The sequence below is a fragment of the Chanos chanos genome, chromosome 15, assembly GCF_902362185.1.
Source record: "Chanos chanos chromosome 15, fChaCha1.1, whole genome shotgun sequence".
Taxonomy (NCBI): Eukaryota; Metazoa; Chordata; class Actinopteri; order Gonorynchiformes; family Chanidae; genus Chanos; species Chanos chanos.
In genome coordinates this window covers 16,327,511-16,354,865 of record NC_044509.1, presented here as the reverse complement: position 1 = coordinate 16,354,865, position 27,355 = coordinate 16,327,511, and the positions used below count along the sequence as shown (strand labels likewise).

The 27,355-nt window shown below is 44.7% G+C and overlaps 3 protein-coding genes across 5 annotated transcripts in view; all 3 read right to left on the bottom strand.

Annotated features, from left to right (window-relative positions):
- usp25 (ubiquitin specific peptidase 25) overlaps positions 1-9,780 on the bottom strand; it is a 28,070-nt gene extending 18,290 nt beyond the window's left edge. For all 3 annotated transcript variants that reach the window (XM_030792423.1, XM_030792424.1, XM_030792425.1), the window contains exons 1-10: positions 9,683-9,780; positions 5,563-5,640; positions 5,214-5,358; positions 4,147-4,270; positions 3,788-3,950; positions 2,933-3,019; positions 1,748-1,885; positions 1,212-1,288; positions 563-636; positions 1-119 (exon numbers count right to left, since the gene is read on the bottom strand). The exon at positions 1-119 is cut by the window's left edge and continues 33 nt beyond it. In XM_030792423.1, coding sequence (XP_030648283.1) covers positions 1-119; positions 563-636; positions 1,212-1,288; positions 1,748-1,885; positions 2,933-3,019; positions 3,788-3,950; positions 4,147-4,270; positions 5,214-5,358; positions 5,563-5,640; positions 9,683-9,724 — 1,047 coding nt within the window. In that variant the 5' untranslated portion in view covers positions 9,725-9,780. The remainder of the gene's footprint in view (positions 120-562; positions 637-1,211; positions 1,289-1,747; positions 1,886-2,932; positions 3,020-3,787; positions 3,951-4,146; positions 4,271-5,213; positions 5,359-5,562; positions 5,641-9,682) is intronic.
- Positions 9,781-10,283: 503 nt separating this feature from the next.
- Positions 10,284-14,726, bottom strand: LOC115828710 (arsenite methyltransferase). Its single transcript, XM_030792786.1, has 11 exons — positions 14,662-14,726; positions 14,456-14,505; positions 14,237-14,361; positions 13,567-13,717; positions 13,292-13,428; positions 13,105-13,174; positions 12,484-12,565; positions 12,191-12,322; positions 11,815-11,957; positions 11,460-11,579; positions 10,284-10,603 (listed from the first exon to the last, which is right to left on the bottom strand). Exons 2-11 carry the CDS (start codon positions 14,483-14,485, stop codon positions 10,505-10,507), a joined length of 1,089 nt encoding a protein of 362 aa, XP_030648646.1. The 5' UTR covers positions 14,486-14,505; positions 14,662-14,726; the 3' UTR covers positions 10,284-10,504.
- A 5,984-nt stretch (positions 14,727-20,710) lies between these two features.
- The window catches only part of nrip1b (nuclear receptor interacting protein 1b), a 31,417-nt gene continuing 24,772 nt past the window's right edge, over positions 20,711-27,355 (bottom strand). The window contains exon 2 of the mRNA XM_030792411.1: positions 20,711-24,469. Within this exon, the coding sequence (XP_030648271.1) occupies positions 20,751-24,065 (3,315 nt within the window). The 5' untranslated portion in view covers positions 24,066-24,469 and the 3' untranslated portion in view covers positions 20,711-20,750. The remainder of the gene's footprint in view (positions 24,470-27,355) is intronic.

Genomic DNA, 27,355 nt, shown 5'->3' with positions numbered 1-27,355 from the left:
GTGTAGAGATTCGATCTCTCCCTCCACCATGGCTGCCTCCAAGCACTCGTGCAGATCCTTAAAACCATTCACCTGCAGAGGGTACTGCCCAAACATCTCTGTGTTCTCAAACTTCTTTCCTGTGGACACAAATACACACACACACACACACACACAATCCCATTAGCCTAGTTTCATTTGACATGCATCATGTGAAACATGCTTTGGAAACTGATCAGGCACAGAAACTGAACATTGTTCCTGACCCTATACCTCTTCACTTGTTTATTTGTGTGTTTGTTTGTTTTGTTTTGTTGGGATCAGGCCAGGGTCTACAACTGGGACCAGTACACTTTGCTCATGGGTAAACCGGGCACACAAAGGAGGTCCATACACTGAATTAACTACTGTCACATCAATGTTTGCTGTTTAGCGCTGGCCGGATCAGGCTTGACGACAGGAATGTCAATCAGACTCCGGATCAATGCCGGCACCCGTCCGCCGGATCTTATTAACACAAGGTCACCTTTCCGTAGAGGGGGCGGAGCTAGAGGATGACTAAGCCCAAATGACCCTGACTCACCTTCCAGAACCCCCACGGCCAGGAAGCGCCCGTAGAAGAGCTCCACCATTGGGTTTTTCGTCTTCTCTCCCTCCCTGCAGGGGAGAGGACAACACAAACACACACACACACACTGACTCCTGCTTGTCCTCTCAGAACAAAAACCATACACAGGTCTAAGAAGAGTCCTCCCCGCCTATTGGCTGTGACATTTAAATAAATGTCATAAAACAGACCATATTTCTCATGACAGGACCCAGACAATGAATCTGCTACAGCTGCTACATCTGTAAGTTGGTTGCTCTGACTGGTGGGTCCGAGAGAACTAACAGGCCAATCTAACATGGGTGACTTTAACAGTGCAATGCACAGAAGTGAGGATAGATACTCTTCCAAACAGTCGTGGAACATCTCTTCAGAGAGGGCAAAAAAAGCAGATGGGGGGGGGGGGGGGGGGAAGAGAGAGAGAGGGAGAGGGGGAGAGAGAGAGAGAGAGAGAGAGAGAGAGAGAGAGAAGGAGAGGGAGAGGGGGAGAGAGAGAGAGAGAGAGAGAGAAGGAGAGGGAGAGGGGGAGAGAGAGAGAGAAAGAAGGAGAGGGAGAGAGAGAGAGAGAGAGAGAGAGAGAGAGAGAGAGAGAGAGAGAGAGAGGGGGGTCGGAGTGAGGGATTACCTCTCCTCTTCTGCTTTCATCTGGAACGCGTCCTCCAGCCAGTCCAGGAGTTTATGAGTAAACTCACTAACATCCTGCTGTTCAAAGCAAAACCACAACAATTACTTTCAAAGCCACCACAAGGTTAAGATGGAGCTAAGTGGTTGCAGACAGACACAGAAGCAAGCAGACACACACACACACACAGACACACACACATGCACACACACACACTTGAGGGCAATGACACGCACGCGTGACCTTCACAAAGTCTTTTTTCATATGTTTTTCATATACTGAGTCCAGAAACTTGCCATAAGCCTACTTAATAAGCTTGGACAATTCCTACAGATGTTAAAACTGCTAATTAGCATTAAGTGACAGATTATGTCGATATTTTTGACGACCCTGGTGGGCTGGGATTAACGTTACGGACAGATTTGAGGTCTGAGACGGTTTGGTCATGTGTGACAGGGTTGAGGGTGCTCTCCTGTCCTGACTCTGTGCTGAGCTGTCTACACAAAGCCAAGGTCAAAGGGCAAGGTGGAGAGGCTTACCTGCTGAGATTCAGAGGACTTAAAGGCATCCTTCAGGATCTCCACGGCTCTGGAAGGGTCCACGTACTTTCGCTTGGATCCCACCATCAACGAGAAGAGATTCCTTAACTCCTGCATGAAAGGCAGGTTCCTGTGCTCCTACACAGGCACACAGAAACAGAGAGACAGAGACAGAGAGAGAAAGAGAGAGATGATGAACATGACTTATATCTCCTAAGATACATATGGGCTGTATTTTAAGTTGTTTTTCACAGAACAGTGGACAGTATGTGGTGAAGGCAGGAGAGCGAATGAGAAAGCTGTGTGGCTGGGTCTTGACCAATAGCAGAAAGCCGCACGCTTCGAGAAAGTCAAGAAAGAGAGAAAAAAAATGATAAACTGGGTTCTTTTCTCCTCTCAGGGGACTGCTCATATAGATAACAGGTGAAAGAATTTCCCCTGCTGGTGCTTTTCTGCTGGCCGAGAAACGAGAGGGCAAACCGGAGCCCGCGGCTCAGTGGTCCTACAGTGATGGCAGAGGCTTAAGCTAAGATTAACAGCTGTGTGCTGGGCCTGTGAAGAGCTCCACAGCCAGAGAGAGAGAGAGAGAGAGGGGAAGAGAGAGAGAGAGAGAGGAAGAGAAGGATGGAGGGAAAAAAAACGAAACACTGTGACGGCTGCCGGCCTGCCAAGCTCAAAGCTGCGGTCAGATACACGCTCAAATCGGCCGAGCGCACAGACTCCGAAGGAGAACTCTGTGGTAACGGCGGGCGAATGTCAAGGCCACAGAACACAAACCCTCTGACAAAAACCACTCCCCCTGGGTCACGTGTCCAAAGCATGGGGTCAGTCAGGCAGAGCCTGAACCAGTGGTCTCCAACACAGGATAAACATAAAACCATGCAGTATAGAGCTGCAGCAGCACTACTGCAGGTTTTCAAAAGGTCAATCCTATGGGATAAGACTGTGTGTGTGTGTGTGTGTGTGTGTGTGTGAGGTGTCAGGACTTATGGCAGAACTCCAGTGGTATTCCTCAGCCTGCCATCACAGAGTGTTTGCCACTGACTGACGTATGTGTGTGTGTGTACATATATACGTGTGTGTGTGTGTGCGTGTATATACACATATACGCACACATATATATGTTTGTGTGTGTGTGTGCGTATCTGTGTTAATGTGTGTGTGTGTGTGTGTGTGTGTGCTGACCTTTTGATTGCGGGGCAGGTCCTGTACCCGTGCAGGAGGAGAGTAGTGTAGAACCAGTCTCTGAAACTCCAGCAGGTTGAACAGAGACTGAAAACACACAGCAGAGCAAAACGCCATAAAGACATCATAACACAAACATGGACCACTTACAGAAGATGTCATTAAAACCTTTCGTGTGCACACCGGAGTGATTTTTGGGCTTACTGCGTAATTAATTCCAATTCTGTCAGCGTCACTTTTTTAAGTCATTGTTGGCTGTGTTCCTGGGCTGCTATAGGTACTGAGGTTACTGGGAGTTTGTAATAAATTGTTTTCAGGTCCATAAATTTACAGTTCGTGTTCAGATACCATCATACAAACGAATGAGAGAGTGAACCCCATTTCTTACGCAGGTCCTCACAATGCAGGGTTTTGTCAGGAACAGACTGTGGCTCTGACGTGTGCTGTGCAACGCTGAGGGGTCCAGTTACAGAGCGCGTGGAGGGGGTGTCAAACAGCATGTGACACCATATCCTGTTATCCTTACATATCTGAACCTGGGTCATGTTCTACTGACAGCCGTGTCACACGACCAACAATCAGAACAGACAGTAATATACCGATGCCTCAAACGACAGCTTGACTCTCATATGTTCTGGGTTTGTTTGTTTGTTTTCATTCTGCAAGCTTGTCACATGAACGGCTGACAGGGCTGGCAGGCCATATGGGCCTATAGACTACAGACCAGAATCACTGGTGCCCAACGAACTGGCGTCCAATGGTAAATTAGCAGTGTGTGACTACACAGTGAATGAGCAGGTCTGTCTGTCTGTCTGTTTTCTCATGAAAGTGAGAGATGGGAGGGGGAATATTCACCTGGATGACGGCGCTGAACCAGCACGTGTTTCCCACGTTCTTCAGGCCGACCGGACAGTTGTCCTGCCTCTTCCTGTCGTAGGGATTCGGCGAATCGCTCCACACTTCCGTATGGGTCCGTATCAGACTCGCCTTATTCTCCGCGATGCTCGCTTCCAAAACCCTGTTTCAGAGGGGGCATATCAACATACCAAATTTTCGTGGTTTTCTAGCAATCACTACCATACTGTCATCAAACGTTAAGAGGTTAAACAACGCTTTAGTGAAACAAACATGATTGCCTCGCGAGAGCGAAGCATCAGAGAATGACAAATAATTCCCAGAATGCAGTGCGTGTGGGTTAGCTGCGGACAGGTCACCTGCTGATGGCCTGTTCCTCGTCGGTGATGCCGGTCTCGCGGAAGGCCCTGTTGGACTCCTCCAGGCTGAGGGCGATGGCTCTCTGAAGGTCATCCTTGTCGTCTCCTGTCAGATCGATCACGTCTGAAACACCAGGCAAACTCACTTTTCATCACACACACACACACACACACACTATCACCGGCGCAGAATCAGCTCTATTCATCATACAGAGAAAACCACCGAAAGTCAAACAGGCCACTTCTCCGTCTCACGTGCACCTTTCACAAAAAGCGTTTCTCACCGAGCGCCACACGACGAACTCACGGTTAACAGGAGAGGCTCTGTTTGGTTTGTGATTTTTATCACACGTAACAGTGCAGGGTGGAGAACGAGCCTTTCCTGCGCTGTGTCGCAAAGGTCATTTAAGGATCTGGCTGTCTCAAGTGGTCCCCAATGTTGAAAGATACGACAGTTTGGCTAGGCCAGCAGTGCTCAAGTGTAACTTAAACACTGTAATTCAGACACTGGCCCTAATAAATCACCGCTACAACCCTCCAGAACGGGAACCAAAAACAGCAGTCCTCTGACATCACAAACGAGCTCAGGACATGGAAGGAAGCGACAGAATGAGACTTTTTTTTTTTTACTCCTTTGTGAAAGTATTTGAATGACAGAACCCTTTCAAAACCGTCCTGGGTGCATCCTCTCCCTCAGAGCTCGTTCTCTACGTGAAAAGGAGAAACGATAGTTTTGATGGAGACTCTTTAGAAATTCATGTGATGTTTGTTTGTTTGTTGTGTAAACACACACTCCGGCCTATGAGCATTTTACTCCCTGTAGTAGAGAGGGACACTGGGGGGAGGAGCAGTGTGAGGGAAAGGGCCCCGTCATTCACATACTTTAAATACTTCTTTCACCCAAGCCAGGTTTTCAAGGATCTCATGCGTTTGATCTTGTCTAAGCCCTGCTTCAGCATGAGACGCATTTCAAAGCCCTTCTCGTCAGAAGACCACAGAAGCCGAACCCTCCGCAGGACAGGGCGGTTTTAATCACACAGAAACCAAGAGAGGACTGAAACCCGTACTGGTGTCAGCCTGACTTCCCACGCTGATGTATCTGTCGTTCCCCATCTGGGCGGTCTGGTAATACGTGGCCTCCTCCTGCTGAGGGACCTTGGTGTTCTTCTCCGTCAGAAAGGCCACCGCCTCCGCTAGGTCACCATTGCTGACCTGATCAAGACCAAAAACAGCCAAAAACAGGTCTCAGCAACTGGCCACTTTCTTTTCTTTTCTTTTTTCTCGACAGAAAAAAGCAGAGGTATGTTTTACATAGCAATGTGCCAAAAGTCATTATTATCTCAGGTTGTCAGAGAGATGACTGAGGGGAATGGATGATGTGGACGGAGCTTTTTTTTTTTTTTTTAACAAACAGACCTGTAGGGCCTGCTGTAACAGCTGGACATCAGTGGTTCCAGTTACTTCTCTCAACTGGTTCAGTAGTGTCTGCTGGTGCTAGAGAGAGAGAGAGAGAGGGAGAGAGAGAGAGAAAAACATGATGGGTTTAACCAGTTGACCACATACAGGGAAGGGCTATTATATTAATCATGACATTAATTTTGATACATCAACTGACAAACAGCTGGGAAAAAAAAGGTTTTTATCAAATGTTGCTGAGTGAATGCTCATTATCCAACCAGAAACCTGGGATCCCACACTAACCTGCAAAACATTTACTCATTGCTCACCTTCACTCTGAACTTGACTGAAAAGTTACAGCAAACAGAGAATACTTCTGTCAAATCACACACATACACACACACACACACATATACAGAGTAGGCTCATGTAATCCATATAAGGATGCTTTGGCTCCGGTGACACGGGCCGCAGCTCAGGGTCTAACGGTCTTATTTGGTTGTTCCTGTGCAACCGGCCTACTATGTACCGTATATCATTACAATAATAATAAAACCACTACACACACACACAGACAGACAGACAGACACACACGCAGCCCACTCTTCATAACCTCCCACTAATACTGCCTCCCTACCAGCACAGGGCCCAGGTCTGATCACAGGCCAGCACAGGGCCCAGGTCTGATCACAGGCCAGCACAGGGCCCAGGTCTGATCACAGGCCAGCACAGGGCCCAGGTCTGATCACAGGCCAGCACAGGGCCCAGGTCTGATCACAGGCCAGCACAGGGCCCAGGCCAGACCGCAGGCCAGCACAGGGCCCAGGCCAGACCACAGGCCAGCACAGGGCCCAGGTCTGACCACAGGCCAGCACAGGGCCCAGGTCTGACCACAGGCCAGAACGCAGCTCACTGCTCATGTCTGGCAGTGCTTTCATCCACAGCACAGGGGCTTCAGTGAGAACTCACAGCCAGAGCGCCCACCAGTAAGACCTCCCATGTGTCAGCAAAACATACTCAGCAATTTTACATTAATAATGTGACTGTGACTGTCGGGGTAAGACACTACACTAGTTCTCCTGGCTTCACCGACGGCCACTTCACACACAGTGTCTGGGAATGCTTCATGTCAAGAAGTCAAGTTTTTTTTTTTTTTTTAAAACTCCCTGCACTTTCCCTTTAGTGACTGGTGTACCACCTCTGCTCCACCAAGACATATGAGAGAGAGAGAGAGCGAGAGAGAGAGACAAAGAGAAAGAGAACGAGAGAGTGGAACCAACACTATGTTAGAGTAACAGCCCCATAAATAACCCAACAGCAGTGTTTTTAGCCCTGGTGTGGCCCGTGTTGTGTTTGTACAAGACAGAGCTGTCTGACTGTGCAATTACTCAACACGCAGCGAGCCAAGTGAACCCATACAAACAGAGGCTCTCCTTCCCAGACTGGAATCTTCCTTATATAAGCATATTGTGTGGATCAGTAGCGACAGTCTGCGGATTTAGGCCTAAGCTCTCGCTGGCCTATCCATCTGGGCTTTCAGTTCTTCTTTATGGCGCAAGACCTGGGAAATGGGAGAACTTTGCCAAAGGGTGATGGGTCAGATGCCTAACAAACAGACTGCGGTTTGGAAAGCGAGACAGAGTCTCCTTTATCGAAAAGTATGTTCTGAATGTCTGATAGTTAACCCCGGCTGTCTCTTCTTATCAGTCAGTGTGAACAGGTTCAAAAGAGTGGCCTGCTACAGGACAGCTCCTGAGAGAGAGAGAGTCAGTCAGATCTCTCTCCCTTTTTTAAATGATGGTTCAGTGCCACTGAATTTACTGCAAGGGCAGCTAAGATCATTCACTGTTTTATTTCTTTTCCCTAGACTGTGTCTAGGAGTTAGTGTCACTTCATAGTGTCCAATGGCACCCATCAGCTCAACATCGTCTGCATTCAGACACAACTGTTTATCCAGTCGTTTCATCCTCTAATATAAGCTAGGCAGTCACAGGCACTTGGGACAGCTCATTGCTTTGCATAGATCTGGAGTGAAACCTTTAGCCTACATACTGGACTTCAACATGATGACTACACTAGAGCACTATTTTAGCACAGCCTACTCATCAGCAGCAGTGCTGCACCTAGCTGCCCAGGCTTACAGCCACAACACAAACCTCCTCCGCTTTAAGCCTGTCCCTCCAGTTCACTTATTTACGTAACTAATTACTAAGGGTTGAGCAAGTGGTTTTGCAACCAATGCTGACTCTCCTCCCTTCCTTTTTAAAGTCCACTGGACACCTCCTTATTACCCTACCCTCCTCTAAAGGCATATTTAGTAGTATAGAGATTGGTGTGGGAGGTCTGGATCCTTTCTGAGGGCAGAATGTGTCAACACGCATTCTGTTACGTGACCTGAGGTAAAAAAAAAAACAAAAAACGACCTCATCAGAAATGGTGACTACAGTTAAACCACGTTCATCGTGCCTATGACGGGACGACTTCGTTCTGATAATATGGCGATCACTGAAACTTTTACAATATATAGAATATCTGTCCTACTTCACGTTTAACCCCACATGGGTGACATGCAAATGAGACAGCTATGTGAAACACGGGAATGACAGCAAGCCCGTCCTCAAACACTCTAAAGTATAGACATACGTTAACATACTGTTACAATCCGACAGCCTAAAAGCCATTCCATCGGTTTGGCTAAATGCTCAGCTAACATGTAAACAAACATTTCACAACAGCAATTTGATAGGCGAACGGCCACAGGCATTTTGCCAAATTATGCACCTAGTGGAGGGCGGCACAGAGTGGACGAATAGGGAGCACTAACCTTGTGACCATTTTTACCTATGAACATATGCAACTATCTGAACATTACGTCTCTATGCATGGATTAGGAATGTCATTCTAACTTAGTTAAGCAACAAACACTTGCCGCAAAGCCATGTACTGCAACACCTTCATACCTCCTTTACGCTGTCACTTGTTAGCCTGCTATCATTAAGGTACCTAGCTTGCAAGCTATCCTACTTGTCATAACAGAACCTGCGAAAGTTGAGGTAGTTCACTGTTTCAGTAGTCAGCCTCTCAGACGCGGAGATCAACAGAAATGACTAGCTGCACATGCTCACTTTGTAAACAACACGACCGAGCTCAATGAACGATCTCATAACTGCCTTTGTATGTATTTTACTTAATCTACAATTCGCGAGGAGCTTACACGAGCTTTTAGTTAGCAACTAGCTCACTTCAGCTAAATGTCACAACACCCTCAAACTTCACCCATTAAATGCATCAGACCCGTTGTCCGCAGTCTACAAACGATGAAATAGGACTGAAATTATCTGCACAGCACTTCTGCTTTCTAAAGTCAAATGACGTGATTAGGACAGTATGACTAACGTTTGCCTCTGTATATGGATACATGGCAGTGGCAGCTGGCTAGTCAGAAGCGTTAGGTGCCAAGATACCGTTACCTCGCTAGTTCAGGTATCTCACTGATCTAGCATTAGCAGGTAACGGAGGCAGGTTGGACTGTTCTGCATTCAGATGTTAACCGTACATTTGGAAAGTTCTAAGTTACGTAAGGACGCGGTATTATTTATGGTCACTTCAGACTCATTGGAAGACAAATGTTTATTCTGAGGCAAATGTAAGCAAACCGAATAACAGAACAGTTAGCGTTTAAGTTATTCTAGGCACTGAATCACTGAAGTTGGCAAAGTAGCAAATGAGCTAAGTTATTGAAACATGACAGTTATCCAAATGTTACACTAGCCGGACTGTTTCTAGGCGTGTCATCTTAATCTAGGGTTAGCTACTGCTAGTTGTTAACGTCCAAGCTATATGAACGCTAAGCTAGTTAGCTAGCAGAACCTAGGTTAGCTTCATAAGCTAGCTAACAGCAAGATAAATTGAACAGCACATAATTTCTGCTCGCTTCGATATTCTAAAAGCAAAGCTAACGTCAGTGATTAGGTAACAGCACTGGTACGGCATTTATGAAATATGAAACTCCACGGAGGCTCTCACTCTCCAACAACTTCTTCGGACACATCACGGCTAACAAGCTAACTTTCCCCCTGAGCTAAGCTAGCATGTTTTGACGCAGAAAGCAAAACATTCGCAGCAAACAGCGGTTTACCTTCTGAGAATGCTGCTGGAGGACATTCTGCTCCACGGTCATGGCCGGTTGAAATCGAAACAAAGTAAATTCTAACTAAGGATAAAATACGTAGCAAAATCAACGGAAATAAAATAATAGTTAAGATGTCCCCCTACTATTCAGCGCAGTGGCGGGCGCCATGGGAAGTGCAGGCATGGGAGAAAAACACAGCCTCAGTGACTCTCTCCTCGTTCCATTAGTCGAGTCTTGTTAAGTTACACTTACGTCATACCTCAGTTAAGGGAGAGTGCCATCACCAGAGTTGATTTGTTTATTGATTTGTTTTGGTTGGTCATATATAGGCATTGCCACTATTAGTTAATACGTAGTACGAAGCTGAAACCACCCGAGTTTCTATGAAATGATGAGCCGCCAGCTACCAAACTCGTTGAAAGCTATGAGATGTGTTATGACGCTGTGGTGCAGCAAGCCACAATTAGTGACATAATATCGTGTCAGTTTATTTAGTTAGCTGGACCACGTTGCATCCTAGGTGACATTGCTCTTGCATATCCAATATGTTCATTACAAAGAAGACGTGCACTTTGAAATCTGTAATTGGCTGCTGTGTTTTATTTGACTTATTTATTTGTCCCCACAAATGTATTGAATACAAACAGCATAAGCACAGGTTCGTAAAATGGTAGAAGGAGAGATTTGTCAGAGGTGTAATTGTTCTTTGAAGGCGGGTGAAAAATGATTGTATAGCACGCAAAATTATTGTCAATGACTGCACAACTTGAAAATGAAAAATAATTTTAAAGATGAAGATTGCCACATTCTACCGCTCCCGTCATCGACTCAAATGATTGAATTTAAGGGTCGTCTTTCCTCACAGGTCTTGGGAACATCTTTCTTGAGAAATCGGTCAGCAAGCAGGAAAGGGTTGAGGTGACAATGCTGTTAAAGAGAGAGAGGGGGGGCAGATGAATGAGTGTGTGTGTGTGTGTGTGTGTGAGAGAGAGAGAGAGAGAGAGAGAGAGAGAGAAAGAGAGCCTTGCATGGTCTACATGGCTCTACAGTCACTCACTGGGTATTCATTCATGCTGTCCTGTATATGTACTAATTATTTATTGTGCGTGTACCTTTACCATGTGCATTTTATCAGTACTCCTTTTTCACTCACCTAACTCTGTCCTTTGCATTTATTGCACTGTAGTTACTGTGTTGTCTGTATTGTGTTGTGCTAAACTTGCCATGTCCTTTGGCATAATGTGTTAACCAGTCTCTGCACGGCCTCTCTTTCACTTGCACTATAAGCTGCAGTTGTTGTTGTTGTTGTTGTATGTTATCTGTCTGCTTTTGCCGTACATTGCACTGCAGTACAGGGGGGATCATATTTCCTTCTGCTGCATAACAGTATATGGTTGGGATGGCAAAAAAAGTCACGTGACATGACTTGGCATGACTTGACATGACTTGAGAGAGACAAAGAGAGGAAGAGAGCATATTTTGACAGGTATGTGTTTTGAGATGTGAAGTGGGCAGACACAATGCTAATAAACTGTCTGTTCAAAGTTGGGCTGTGACCTTCTGAGTGGGAGGAGGGTCACATTTGTATCAAGACGCTTTTTAATGGTACATTTTGTGTAATGTGTGAATGAAGCAAATGATGTACTCTCCAACACAACATAAACAAGCATATTTCTGTGTGTGTGTGTGTGTGTGTGTGCGCGCGCTTTCTAAATATGATATTGTATACGGTATATTGTGAGGAAAACAGGGAGCAGTTATGGGTCATGTGTAAATCACTCACTGAGGTGCAGTGCTGACGTGGGACAGGCGTGTCTGTGTCCTGAATGCTGAAATCGTTGGAGAAACGACAGCTCCGGAGCACTGAGGCCATCTCAGCATCGACAGTGACCTCTACGTCTGTCTGCCAGGGACACACACACACACACACACACACACACACACACGAGTGTCAGGCCCGATACGCAGACGCAATGAATATACTCTCCAGTGAAAACATTTTCAAACCCTTTTTTTTTTCCAGACCTTTTGCTGTCACACCTCATGCCGTGTATACTACTGTGAATTTTTTTATTCAGTGGTAAATGTGAAATAGCCATCATTGTGTGAAATGTTAGTGTGGAGAATCAGACAAAAACCTCAAATGAATGCAGCGCGTCGAAGTTGAGGTGATCGGGATGGTCAGGCACTGTTCCCTTATAGACCACGACCGCACTCCTGCGAATTCTGTTACTGGGCAGTTTGAAGAGTCGATATGTTGCAGAGACATATGAAATACCATCTGTCAAATACAAAACAAACAAACAAACAAACAAAAGAGATATACATATAACACTGACTTTGATGTAGTGTCCTGTAGATGGTTTACTGAATTTTGTTTTAAGTATAACTTTTAAAAGATTTAAGATGGCGGGCTACTGAACAAACCTTCACAGAGTACTGTCTCAATCTCTGAGACAGTTATGTAATGTGGACTGATTATATGCATATCTTCAATGTTTCTCTGATCCTTACTTGCTTTTCTCTGGAGCTCACTGTTGTGAACCACAATGCGGTTTGCAGTGACCAGGTAAGGCGTACTGAATCCCACTTCTTTCACAAGGCTGATGAGGTCTCGCCAGTAGAGGGCGCCACTCATCCCCTCGCCTGTTACAAAATCATAGGTCTCACTTTGTAGTTCTCACAAAACCTTCATGAAAGTTCTGCTCATAATAGAGAGCTTAATGTTGAGCATAATTCAGTAGTTTGTTATTCATTTCGGACAAAACATGTTCGATGTGCCTGTGATTCAGACAGTAACATCTCACCCCAGAGAACTGCATCGTGTCGTAGAGTTTCAGGAACTGCAACACTGGAGTATATGTCACTGAGATAAAATTCTCCTCCATCCTACATGAAACCACAAATATTATTTACTATTATATAATATTACATTATAACATTTATAAAATTAAACCATTGGAGCTGTCAGTTTGTGTTATTATGTCACAGTTATTTTGGTGTCTGGAAATACACAAAATATTTAAAAAAAAAAAAAAGATTTTGGAAAATCTTGAATCTTAAAAATCTTGAAAAATTCTCAGTTATCTACACTTCTTGTCTTACTTTAACTTGTATCAATTGTTACATCTTACATGCATTATTGAGAGTGAGGTTTCTGAAGACACCAGCAGGTGGCGGTATAGTATTTACTGTCATCACAAGCTGAACAGTTGCATAACATTTGTTATGTAGCACAATGTAAATGTATAAAAGTGTATTGTGAGTAAAGCCATGTATGTTTGCAGCGGCAGAATGGATACCATGAGGGTTTTTTCTTTGTGTGTGTGTGCCTACGTGTGTGTGTGTGTGTGCGCGTGCGCGTGCGCATTGTTTGTTGGTCTTCTTGACAAATGGTGAATAAATGTGAAGCTGCGTCTGAAGGTTACCTTGAGAACTCTAAAGGCCTCTTTGAGCACAGCTCTTTTGTCTGGACACAAACACAGAGCACAGTTAGATCTGTGGAAAAGAGAGGATGACATCAGCATGTCAAGGACAAGGCCCTGTCACCGTTTCCCCATTAAAGGCAAATCTGTCTCACTCAGCGACTGTCTGTGACACGCTCATGAGACTCACACTAAGATGTCTAAGGACTCCTTCTTTATTCCGATTTCATCCAGCCTCTCCATGTACCCTTGGACGAAAATGGTGTTGGGTTTTTCATATCCAAACTTCTCCTGATGGTATCGTATATATTTACGGGAAGCCAGTATCTGAGAGGGGGAGCGAGAGGGTAAATACATCTGTGTAAATGCACAGTGGGTGACAAGACAAATCCACCTCAAAAGAGACCTTAGGTGTTTTCTTTGTCAAATCAGCCTGAAGCTGAATGCTGTCCTGTGATGCCGTACCAGTTCGGGGGTCATGTCCACGCCAATGACGTGTCCCGTCCTCCCGACCAGTTTACTGAGGATGTAGCAGTCTCGGCCTGAGCCGCTGCCCAGGTCCAGGATCTTACAGCCCTGGAGTTTCTCTGGGACCACCAGACCACAACCAGTGTATCTGCCAAAGATGAAAAAAAAAAAACCAAAACCCTGTCATGTGATCCTGAGAACTGGCTCTGCCCAATGAGACAACACAGACTGTCATGTCTACACAGTGTCATGCAAATAGTCAGCACAGTTTTTAAAAACAGGACTTGTAGAATGTGAACTCTGCATGAAGTTTTCCCCAGAAATGAAGTTTTATTGATAATGCACAATCAAACGTTTCATGTTTCAAGACAATAAATAGTGAAGAATTTCTCACTCCTAGTCTTAATATTACAGCAGTTACAACATATGTGATTAAGTGAAAAGTGTTCATAATGTATTAAATTTATGTGTCTCTGTATGTCTTCAAAGAAAAAAAAATGCTGTATAGTAATAACTTTATAACAGGAGTTTTAGCAAGTCTGTGGAGTTTAATGTTTCATAAACTTATGCAAGTTTTAGCAGTCAGTGAAAAACTTCAGAGATAGGTGAGTCAGTTGATCAGACATGCTGCCTGGATTGTGACAGTGTAAACTGGAGCTCTGTTCACCTCTTACAGACGTGTGGATGAATCTGTTGGAGAGCGTTGAAGGCACTCGGGGGTATAGAACGAGATGACTGCACAGAGGCGGCGCTGGTCTTCCGATCAACATGGACCAGGGAACCGTAGTATCTCTGAAACGGAGTGTTTCATATGGAGAAAAGTGTCAATACAACACAGTCGGACAATCTTCCCAGTCAGCTTGGAGATAAAACTCAGGTCCTTTACCTGGACATTATCGTGCACTAACGTCCCCATGGGTGAAGCTCCGGGCTTTTCTTCCGTTAAACAAGGTTACCACATCAGAGGGGGAAAAAAAAGAGAACCAGTTCACATGGAATGCATTATAAATGATCCGTATTCCTCATAGCCAGACTTACACAGATGAATAATCAAATATAGATGTTGTGTAGTGATCTTATGGAAATTCTTACCTTTGTTTAAGAGACAGTCTTCGAGAGGACGTTCTCGTGGCTCTCTCTGTATTTATTAGATCAGAGTGTGTGCTGGGTAGAGATTTTGTGACCACCAAATGAATGAACTAGTTCAAGCCAGCCGGCTTCGGTTAAAAGGCCACTCCTCTTTCCCTATCAGGTCTCAGAGAACGAAAAACCACCTGAGCTTGTTTATACCAGATCCGCACTCCAAAGTGAAAACCCTGCTCTGTAGCCAAGGTTCCCTCTGATGTGGATGTGTTTGCGTTCCCCGTCTAATGGACCACCAGGATAGAAAAAGAAAAAAAACGTGATTCATTTCTCGTGTCACCCTGTTCACTTTTTAGTTCAGACAGTAATACACTTCTCTTCTCATGCATTAAGCCTTTTGATTTGAAGAGACACCTCACAGTTTCCCGCCTCTTGAATGCATTATTTTTTTATCTTATCTGTCATCCAAAGGGCGCTTGAGCGTGTGATCTACTTTTTATTTTTAGAAAAAGTAAATAAATAAATAAAGGTACTGTTTTTCCATGGGATTAGGTATAAATGTCACAAACATCCCACACTAACGCATTCGGAATGACACCTCAGGTGACCTTTGGCCTCCGATACCCCAGAGCTCTAATTTCAGTCTGTTCTCAGCAAGACCGGTCGACACCGGACCAACCTTTCACGTCTGAGTAGGATTTTTGGAAATGTTTACACTCAGGGTTCATGACCCTGGCAGTCGCTTGGGTGGAATCCCAGGCGGTAGAACATATTTAAAGCAACTAAACAAACTACAAACCTTGTTAGAGTATTAAAAAGTCTAATAGTCATATATTGTTAGCATAGACATCGTCATCATAAAAAAAAAAAAAAAAAAAATCATTTTCAAGATATTTCTTCTTGTACCGTGTAGTATTAAGCCTGGGTGGCATTTACTCCTCAGATGTGTTTGGATTTGATAAGAACCTTAAATATAATAGTAGTGAGCACTGTCTTTCTAGAGATCGGTTTGCTCTGCACAGGGTAATGAGATTTTTAGTTGACAGTATAATTAGGATTGAAAATGATAATTAGGAATGTGAGCGTCTTTGATATCAGTGTACACTCATCGTTAGAAAAGTTATGTGATTGGTCAGAAAGGTTAACTCTTAAGTCAACGAGTAATTGGTTGCTGCAGAGAGAGGACAAATCTCTCTCTCTCTCTCATAATCCAGTCAAGTTTTCTCTATTAAACACTCATTCATTTGAGTTTCCAGTTAAGACTCTGACCTACATGGTAAATTAAACTCAAGCTTCCCTCCTTCATCCTTCCTTTGGTTTCCTAAAACTCCACGATGCTAAACACAGATTTATTCATTTATTTACTGTCATATTCAACATAACCATATAGTCATGTGATCTAAATGACATAATAACTGTTAATACTGAAACTGAATGGAGCAGTCTCAAGAAATTCGCATCTGTAACATGTCCCTTCATAATGTAGAAATGTCCCGTCATTTCTACAAAGACAGAAAGCTTTACAGAGAACATGGAACGAAGAGATGATATAAATGATACATATATACATATACATATACATATATATATAATATTTCATTATTTAATATTATTTATCACATGAAGATTCAATTATCAAGAACCTCAGAGTTCAGTAATTGAGTTCACTTATCACAAGATGTAATAGAATGTAAACCCCCCCCCCCCCCCCCCCCCCCCCGCCACAAAAGCAGTCTTTTAACCACACCGGCTTAAAAAATGTCTACGGTTAATAAAATATGAGTTAGAGTGTGCCTGCCTGCTGTTATATTTCTGGTGGCGTCTGCGGAGAGGGGTCAGCAGTAGGGGGTTGGGGAGAGTTCAGAGCCAGGAGGGGAATCGCTGATCCACTGCAGCGAGCTTGAAGTTGTCAGAGGGAGACAAAGGTCGCGACCCTGAGGCTAAGGCACTGACTTCAAAAAAACACACCTTCAAGAGCAATAACCACTGGGGACTCTACGAGGAAGCTGAGGAAGAGAGAAAAAAAAAGGAAGAAAGACAGAGAAAAGAAAAAAAAAGAACTGTCTTACTATGTGCTGAACATGCTCCCTGAAACGCTGAGTTATTTCAACTGTTAGTCTGAAAATGTATATTTTCAAGTTATGAAAAAAGACCGGAACTTTCCTGCAAAGCAGAGGTAGCTTTTTATGCCAATTCTGTACTGTGTTCACCATGTTTTTGGACCACTTTAAATGGCGATGCTAGACCCAGTTTGAGAGATGCTGAACGATCATGTTTCGTCTGCCTCCTGGCTTTTAGAGAGCTGAGTCGCAACTGTATCTTATACATTTGTGTTATCAAATGACTATCTTATCATGATTTGTATCAAACCATTGGCATTCCTCTTTGATTTCTTTTTCCTTTCTATGAAATTTCCAAGACTTTTCCCAGATGTAGTAATTCTCAGTTAAATAGCACTCAGCCCCTTTGGCCTCCCGACACTAAGAGTCACCAGTGGAAGGCGGTGCTATCAAAGGCGATGCCGCAGACAAACAGGCGATTGTCAGAGTTTGAACAGTGACCTCTGGTTAAACTTGTGACCGCTGCATTTATATATTCCCCTCTGTTTTGAAGCCAAAAGGAAATAAGAGGTTATTGGCAGTTCAGGCATGATAAGAATCTGCGGATGAAGAAGTTCACAGAGAGGAAAGGTTATTTGAAGTTGAAGGAAAGAGAACTCATTAGAGGATTAAGTTAAGGGGAAGTCAGAGCTCAGTAGCTGGGAGCAAGTTTCGATACAGCAGCTCAGACAAGCCCGTTCTGTGTGTGAGGAGAGAGTGAGAAGAGAAGCCGTGAACTGATAAAAACGAACTGACCCCGTGATCCAACAAACCTTTTTAGAAATGTTAGCCTGGAATTTCTAGCATATTAAAAATACATACTAGGTGTTATTTGGAGAGAACAAAAATTTAACAATCGTGGCGTTAAAATGGTATAAGCACTAGTGTAAAAAAACTGAGTAGAATAATTGGAGAAAGAGAAACATTACGAATGAAAATTATTGCGATAGAATTTTTTTTTTCAAAAGCACTTTTCATAAAAGCAAACACAGAGCACACTCTTTACCTCACACCTCTAGCCAGATGACTAAAGAAAATCTTATACCAGAGAGGTCTAACACATATATACTGAAAGTCTAATATATACATAGTCTTATGGACATTGCATATATATATATATATATACACACACACACATATATACATACATATACACACACACACACACACACATATATATGTGTATATATATGTATGTATGTAAGTGTGTGTGTATGGAAGCACTCTGTGGCATCTCCTTTGTGCCTTTGTTAGGACTTGGCAGAAAAATCAACAGACCAACTTAGGGACTGAAGTTGTGAGACAATATGTTGGCCCTCGTGGAGCTGAAGGACACGGAGTTCATTCCCATGATTTAAAGAGGGAATGACAGATGAATAAGGACCTGCTGCATGTGCGGTTGGGAGTGCAGTTCGGAGTGCTGCCATTCTGGATGGCAGGCGTGATGAGGTGGTGGATTTTCACCTTCAGGTGTCTCAGGCATCGACACGGGCCAGCCTGTAAACCCCTCCTGGGCAATCAGACGAAAATGGCCTTGGAAAAGCGTCTGACGCGGAAGGCCTCTGCTCGAAGCAAACGTAATCACACGTGTCACAGTGGACAACTGTTATTGATCCACAAAAATGTGACAGAATTTTGAAAAAATGATTTTGAGTGTAAAAACATGGTCAAGAGTATAGCATACTTCACTGTGCAGGAAGACTTGGCAACAATTATGAATGTGTTCTGGACAATACAATCAACTGGCAATTCAACTTTGAACGGACAGTTGCGGTTGATTTGTAAAAAACCCCACCCAGCTGTGGTTTTGTGCATTTCAATACTTTATTTAAGATTTCAGTGCAAATAAACACCAAAGACAGGAACATAAAAAAAAAATGAGAGAAAAGAAGAGAAAAAGTTTTTTTTATATATATGGAAATATGAAACATCATTTGCTACAAACATATCTTTTTGATGCATGACGTGAGTCGTAACACGTCAGGCCATAGAGAGATTGCAAACTCAGCTTTGAGCTAAAGTTTATTACCAGTAACAGAAAAAAACAAAAAAACAAAAAAAGAAAAAACGGAAAGAAAAAGAAAAAAAAAAAAAATGCACATTTGTCTTCACAAGTTTGAGCAGTGACTCAACAGTCCATGGCTGCGTTTACAGACTGAAAATGCATGAAATACCCCTCACGCAATGATATGAAACCCCAGACTTAAGACTCAACGTTTCCCCCGGTTCCCAGTATTGATACACAGGTTTTTTTTTTCCCATGCTTCTGCATGCAATAGGCAGTCGTGTAGAGTATCAGACATTACATGACTTGTTGCAGAACAAAGATCATCATTAGCTCACAACATAGAGACACATGCAAACAAAACAAAACCAAACCAGAGGGGGAAAAAAGAACAAAAATTAAAAAAAAAAAAAAGGAGAATATTTTGTCCTCTTTCAACAGTATGTACATTAATAGACATATATTGTTCTTTACAATTTAGGGCATTAAAAACTAGGGCATTTTCTTTTTGTTCAACATACAAAATAGTTATCTTTCATTTTGAAAGCACTATTTACACACGTGTATCTAATCATTGTCAAAACATGTCCATTGTACAGAGGAAAAACATTGCATCAAATCCACTGTGAATATTGTAAGATCACATTTAAGACTGGCTACATGACAAGTCCTTTTGTTGCTGTCCAAAAAGAAAAAGAAAAAAGAAAGAAAAAGACATTTGAAAAGGGGAGCAGCCAAAGACACCTGAAATAAGCTTTTCTTTTCACACAAATCCCTTTTCTGTCAGGGTCGCGTATAACTCGGCTGTTTTACGGGTACCTTCACACATAGATTCGGTTAGAAAATCACCGTTTTGTAGTTTACAGCAAACATCTTTTCACATTTCTGGGAGGAATTTGTTACATTTGCCCCAAAATGTTACATTTCTTTCTTTCTTTTCTTCTTTTTAAAATGCAATTCACTTTTTTTTTCTCAGAAAACATGACCATTTGAAATGCTACATATTAATAGAAAGTACAAACAACAGCCAATGATACAAAACTGTAAAAAGATACATTTCAAACAGCTAAAAATATACACAAAGTTTTTTTTTTTGTTTTTTTTTTTTATAATTCTTTAATTTTTTTTTATTTCATGCCAGAAACACCATACAACACCAAGAGATTCATTCCTGATGGAAAAATGCAACGAACTGTCAGTTAGCATCAAGAGCTAGCTTATGTGTTCTCTCCAACAAGGCCACCATATTGTTCATGCCAATAAAAACTCCACCTTTCTGTATTTCCATTTTCTCCCACTGTCATCTGTTCCTTACTGGACCAGCTCTTCATCCTGACAGTCTATGAATGTTTGTTCCTGTCTTATGATGATTAAAAAAACTTGATGTTTTAATGTTTTAATGCCACAAATGTTTTTTCATGTAGTGTTGTGCTTATTTTTTTATTTTTATTTTTTGAAAACTGTGTAATAATAAGCAATGAGGACTGTCTTAATTTAACCATAAATAAAACGAGTGATCTTTAACTGAGGGTTGACTGTTTCAAAGTAATATCATAGTATGCAGGGCAGGGGCGGTGAAAACATTTTCTTTTTGATATATCTCAGTCAAATCACCGTAGAGTCATAAAATTCTGTGGATTGGCATGCTGCAGTTCTGAGACACCCAAATTTGGCATTAAAGCCTTTCTCCTGACAATATCAGCATTCCATATTCTCAGACAATTAAAAAAAAAAGAAAAATACAACAAAAAATAGTCGTCATTTGAAAGTGACATTTGCAGTGTCAAACTCAAAAGCTTTGGATTATCTTGCCATGTTAAATGCTCAAATTTACACAGTCTCTGCTTTTTGTTTAAAAGAGGAGACAAAAAAAAGACCCAGGCATTAGAAAAGGAAAAAAAAACAAACAAACAAACAAAAAAAAAACGTATCTCAAACAAACAAACAAACCAGAAAGGAGCGTCTTCGTCCCCTCTCTCTTTGGCAGTTCACATCTACCATTTCGTCAGTGAACCGTTGAAGTGATCACCACTGTTGCTATGTTTTTCACTGTGTGCTGGTGAACGCTGAACCGCACTCAGCCTGTGCTCATAGTCCCTGGCTTCCGCGCCCAGCTCCTCTTTGACGGTAACCCCAGAGTGGGCCAACAGACCCTGATTTGCCATCTCCTTCCTCAACTGTCCATTTCCCCGCTGGAGCATATAGTACAATATAGGATTCGATCTGGTAAGACGCGGGGAGTCTGGGCTGGAGTCACATTTCTCTTCCCCGCTAAGAGTCCAACAAGGTGAGCTATCCGGTTCTTTCTTTATCGGAGTAGGGCTGGGCTTGGGAGAGCTCTTGGCCCAAGGTGAACCCTGACTACTGTTAACTGCGGATGGGTTGGACAGCGACTTGAGGTTGCCATGGCTTGCCATAAGAGACGGGGAGTGCCAGGGTACGTTTGCGAGTTCGTGATTGTAACTAGACCTGTTGAAGAAATTGCCGTTGGCCTTGCAGTTCGGGGCCTGTGGGCTCAGTGAGCTCCTCGGCTGGGATAACTCCTTCAGGCAGTTGTCTGAGAGGAGAAGCTGCTTTAGGACGTTAAAGCCTTGGCTGTCTCTGGGATGAACTTTGTCGGCAGGACCTCTAATGAGAGAATCTTCTTCTTTTGGGCTAATTAACCTTCTGCTCTCGTGTTCCCCGGACGTTCCCGAGACTAGTCTCTCGCTGAGCGTGTCTGCTGGTCTTTGACAGAGCTCATTGCTCAAATGCTCTGCCAGCTCCATGCAGAGTCTCCTCTTCTTGGGAAGAGGTACCTGATAGTCCTGCTGCTCCGCCTTCACTGTGCTCGTGTGGGGCTCTGTTCGTGTGCTTGTCTGGTACGTGGTGGTCTGCTGTTTTAAGAGCTGGCTGAGAAGGCCGCACTTAGCGGCAGCTTCGGTGGTGCACGGTTCAGACTTAACACAGTCTTGGGTTTCACCAAGGGGACTGTGTCTCTTGTGTCCTCCCCATTTCCCCGGACGTGTTCCAGCGTCAGGAATGTCTGACAAAAGACTCTCCTCTTTGGGCTCTGTTTTGATCTTAATATCCAGCGAAGGTCCGTTTGAGCTGTCACAGATGACAGAGCCCTCTGGAGGTTTCTCAAAGCAGGCCCTTGTTGTCTCAGAGTTTCTCCTCTCACACGATTTCTCCTTGTGGGAGGCTGTGCCCAAAAGAAGCTGTAACACAGTGCGTCTCTCCAGGAGGTTCTCTATCTGTGACGACGCTGGGGGGGACAGCTCTCGCCCAAATGGTGTGAAAGTAGTGGGGGGTCCTTCTAAAACAGGGGTTTTGTTTCTTTTGACAGGTGAAACGAGGCGATCCATTGGAGCCTGATGCTTGATTAGGTCAAGTTCTGGGCTTTGCCCTTTGCTATGAGGTCTGTGGGCTGTTAAAGGGGGCGATGGGGATGGGCTTTGTAAACCACTCTTAGCCAAATTCTGTAGCAGTTTACTAGCAATGAAAGCAGGCTCTGACACCTTTTCACTGGGGTAAGGTTTAGACTTACACAGATCCAAAGGGCTTGACTGGACATAAGAAGAGGAATAAGAGTAGGGAGATGGAGTGCTGCTCTTGTCTCCGCCGAGGGAAAACGTGGGCAGACCTCCACCCATCAATCGGTCAGGAGTCCCGCACTCTTCGAACGAGCCAGTTGGTTTCAGAGGGCTTGCAGACATGCGACTGGGGGTTGCATCAGGGTGCAAATCTGGATTATCAGCGGTTTTGTTTACCTCTTCATTATTTCTACGGTCCAACAGTAACTGCATGAGAGTAACCTTCTGATGGGATTTCATGTCTGGGCTAACGTCCAGCTCCCTGGCCTCCAGGACCTTTTGCCCTGGAGTCTCTGGCTTCCACTTGTTTATCAGGGACTCCGTGAGCTTGTCCAAGGAAGTGGCAGCGGACGAGGAGGAGGGCTCTGGCTTTTGGCTGGACACTCTGCTCCTCACAGAGAGGTCAATAGGGGAACAACTGGAATAGCAACTTTCTGCATCACTGCTGTCTTTGGTCAAGCTGTTCTCCTGGTTGGAGTACTCGCTGTCTGAATGCAGAGAGGGAGCATGACTAGGGAGGATACCGCAGTCATCATCCAGGTGGCCGTTCTTAGTCAGCTGTTTCTGAGAGTTGTGGTTGTTAAGCAATAGCAGGAGCAAGGTGCTGCAGTTCTGCGGTGGCCGGCCGCCGTGTTTGTCAAAAGGACGTTTCTCTTTGGGAGGGTGTGGAGTGGAGTGAGGGGAAGCTGTACTATAGCCTGGGGTCAGGGAGGGGCTTCTCTTGCTGGAGTTCAACGTTGGTTGGGGGAGTGTTCCGTTCGAGGTGTTTAAGGAGCTTAGCATGTCTGAAGCCACTGGGGTCTCTCCCATGCTGGGAGGCCTTTTATCCTGCGTTTGCTGTGTGGCCATGGCTGCGAGCCTCTCGCTGGCAGATCGGACAGATAATTGTGCTTTTAAGGCCTGCTCCCTGGAGTACTGCTGCAGATGGGCTTCGCTGGAAAGCAGTAAGGCTAACTGACTGCAGGCCACGCTGGGTTTGGGGGAGGGGGCAGGGCTGGACCGCATCTTCACTAGATTGGCCACAGCTTTGAGCCTCTCTGCGCAGGACACGGAGTCGGGGGCCGCAGGCTGGGAGGAGTTCAGAGATGAACGAGGGGACTCAGTGCGCCGGTCCTGGCTGCTGCGTCGACTGTAAGGCACACTGTTGCTGTTGCTCTGAAGCTTGTTTTTCCTCATTAGGCCTTTGAGGCGACTGGAAGCTGTACCGTAGCACTGGAAGGTGTTGTCCTTGTTGGCAGGCGAGCACTCTCTGTTCTGGCTGTCCGGCGCCTTGTGGTTCTGAGACACGTGCTGGGACATCGCCACACTCTGTAGCCGTGAACTAAAGGACTGGAGCAAGGAGGCCAGCAGTGTACTTTCTCCCTGGGCGGGGCCATCCAGGGAGGCTCTATGGTTCTCTCTCTCCTGTCCGTTCACGTCTGCCGTGGGGGCACTCGTTTTCTGGCTCTCTGGTTCACTCCAGGTGCCCGAGCGCAGCAGCCTGGCCTTCTTGAGGTGCTGCGAGACAGCTCCCGGAGGGCTGCTCTTCTCTGTCGGACTAGAAGCATGGTTAGGTAGCTGGAGGCCCTTGTCCACCTTGTTTCCCTGTTCCTCGTTGCTGTGGCCAGCCTCTGATCTCCTTGTTGCTGTGGCGCCAGGCCCAGTTGCAACCGGATGCATTAGTAAACCTTCCAGATAAGTTAAAACAGCTGAATCCTGGTGTGTCTCAGGGCCAGGTTCCTCCCCATGAGTCATGTTCAATAGTAGGATCCCCTTCAATGGTTTTTGACAACTACGGAAAAAAGTCTTAGCAGTGAATGTTCCATGAATAAAGAGAGCAGAGTACTCCTTGGGGAGGAATCAAAATCTTTCTCGTCTTCCAGCCTCAGAACGTTTTAAACACAGAAACGTTGGGCATTGGAAATGCCATCACAGGGCAACCCAGTTGGCATTCCTTTGTTTCTGTGCTAACCTGACTACCCCCATAGGGCTTCTGTGCCGTCTTACAAGCACAGCCAGAGAGGAATCAGCAGGATTTCTTCACAATCCTGTCGAAGTATTCCATGCTTCTGGATGTTTGGGATGTCTGCGGCGAGGCCCTAGGGGGGTTCTGGGTCGTCTTTCCGCTCTCCTGATCTCAGTCCAAGCCACACAGGGACCTGTAACAGGAGCAGAGAACAGGACATGAGTGACAAGCTTTCACACCATGACCCACACGCAGTTATTTAAGAGCAACGCCTGCTGTCTGACTCTATGTCTCGAACAGGTCACTTCTTTAAGCAATACTGATTCCTCTGTCTTAACATTCATCTATCTAAGTAAAAGAGACATAATAACAGGAACCATGATTAATATATCACACTTCTATTAAGCTCTGTTTATGATCACAACAACTATGCCATTTTCTACACACATTTTCTGCAATGGAGCTGCACACAAGAAAAGCAAAACAGGACTTTGACGCCTCCATTTCCGAAACAGATCATCACAGTCAAAAAAAAAACAAACTACAACCCCCCCCCCCCCCAAAGAAGCAAACACACACACACACAAACAAAAAAAACCCCTCAGCATAAATGGTTGAAAATTATGCAAGAGGTATGTATGAAGGATAACTCTTAATTCCCAAACAAGACCTGTTCTCATAAGCACATCATGCCGCACTGCTCTGAAAGCCACTCATGAAATGCGCCACTGCGCTCTACCTCTCTCTCCTGCTCTCTCTCTCTCGCTCGCTCTCTCTCTCGCTCGCTCTCTCTCGCTCTCTCTCTCTCGCTCTCTCTCTCTCGCTCTCTCTCTCTCGCTCTCTCTCTCTCGCTCTCTCTCTCTCGTTTTTTCTCTCTCGTATGTGAAGAGCTTTTGAGTGCTCTGCTTCTTGTTCTGCGTGCAGGCCATCATTTCCCTGGATTAGCTCCGCACACGCAAACAGGGCTCACACTGCTCAGCCTCCCTCCTCCACACGACAGGGCCCACCACGGACAAGACGACTGGTTAGGACAGCCTGTAACCACTCTGAACTTAACTCAGAGAGGCAGGACTAACCGTCAAACACTGCAGCACACTCACAACATGAACACTCACAAATCAAACGCTGGCCTGTTAAATAGCACCAGAACCATTCAGTGACACACAAGATGCAAGACAAGCCTCTAGCAGCCTTTAAATATCACCTCGGTAAACTTGTTAACAGAAAGACACCAGACTGAGTAGGTTTTCTGCCACCACAACAGAAGAGTAGTGTGGGGAACTGTGTTTGCTATGTAATATTGTTAGTATGAAAAAAAACTGCATTATATTCATTGAAATATGTTATTTTAATAATCAGGTATGGATTGCATTTTGTTCCGTGTGGAGCGCAGGCTGGAATATAGAACAAGCTGCATTCATTTCTTTATGAAGTGAAGAATGTTTTCATGCCTAAATCAATCTAACATGACCACTGTTGGCTCTTTCAGGGGGTGAATCAGACACTCAGCAAAATTACTCCTCCAAAACACAACTCGGGAGAATGTCACCGCCTCTCTCTGGGATGACGCCGCTTGGCTCGCTTCGTGAGACGGAGACAGCCACCGCCTTCAGCTGCCTTGGCAGCTCTCCACCAATTTATCAGACTCTCCAGCTTCACCCTCAACCACGTCACCTTTAACTGAGGCCCATTCCACAGGCGAAATCTCTCAACGTGACCCCGCGTCAAGCGCCCCGAAAGAGCAGGCTCCTGATGCCGCACAAGGTCATAATCAGTTTTAGAAACCGTGTGACCGTTTAGAGAGGGAAATAGGGGGCAGGAAGATGAATGGACTGCCACGGCAACCGTCAGAGGAAGCCAGTGATTCAAGACGAGGGTCAGAGGCTGTACTCGGGAGCGAGCGCTGGCAGTGACGGTAGGTAGGCCTGCTGTTATTGTGCTGTTACAGAGAGAGCAACGTGCCACAGTATGTGTCAAGCATGTTCCTCAGTCAGGTCCTCAAGACTGTAGTCAGACCAAAACAAAACAAACAAACAAAAAAAAACCCCAAAGAAACAAAAACCTCATTTTGAGTCTTATTTTGAAGTGCAAATACTTCATACTCAAAATCACACTCCTATACTGCGTTTTTAGAGGGTGTCCAAACCTTAGACTGAAAAACAAATTAGACTTGGTTTGGAGGTTGAGGAGTTATTTTGAAAAAAAAAAAAAAGTCAACTGATGTTTTGCACTGTGTTGATTCAATACAGGAACACTCAACTTATGATGAAAAATGAACAAGATTTGTTCCTTTTTTTTTTTTAAATTCAATACTTCAATCTGCTGTGAATATGGAACAAAACAACTTTGGCGCCAGCGGTGTCCAAAATGCCAGGCATATCTGAATGTCTGCGGTGAGTTCAGTGTTGCCTCCTCAGCCCAGCCCCCGTATCTCCTATTTGACTGCGTGACAGCTGTGGTGAAGCCGGTAGACAAACAGCAAAGAGGGTCAGTCACCCATCGCCTCGATGCCCGCTCCCACTGTCACTGCTCCTCAACGCGGGAGCTACAGTGAGACAGCAAGCACACACACACACACACACAGAGAGCAAACAAACACCTCCTGCAACAGCCAACCGTACATCACAGTCAGCCGTTTACGGTTTTATGTTTTGTTTTCAGTTGTATATTGTCTCTTTGAAATCTATACCTGGAATGTCATTGTATGTCTCAGACATGTACCTGCCGCCAAAGTGAAAAGACAACCCTACAGGCAGAATTGATTAAAAAAAAACAAAAAACAAAAAACAAAACGTGTCATTCTGTACAAGGAAAGAAAAGGAAAGGGACAAAAACAGCCATGGAGAATCACACACACTGGGCTTGTCAGACGTGGGCAGAGTTCACCAGCTCCAGTCCTGTGGAGCATCCTGGCTCAGAAAAGGCATGAGACTCAGCCCTGGGATGGCCAGAGATCTCCTTTGAACGGAGGGTGACTGTCACCAGCGTCCGACACTTTGGTTGCCAGCGTCTTGGTGAGGCTGGCATGTGTGCGGAGGGGAAGCCTAGCGCACCTGTCACGTCTGCGGCTCCACGGGCC

What these genes read in the sequence shown, in the direction of transcription:
- LOC115828710 (XM_030792786.1), bottom strand. Translation starts at nt 14,485, where the DNA reads ATGGGGACGTTAGTGCACGATAATGTCCAG. An exon ending in TAGTGCACGATAATGTCCAG is followed by an intron (nt 14,362 to 14,455) that starts GTAAAGGACCTG and finishes ACTCCGTTTCAG; the next exon opens with AGATACTACGGTTCCCTGGT. An exon ending in CATCCACACGTCTGTAAGAG is followed by an intron (nt 13,718 to 14,236) that starts GTGAACAGAGCT and finishes CATCTTTGGCAG; the next exon opens with ATACACTGGTTGTGGTCTGG.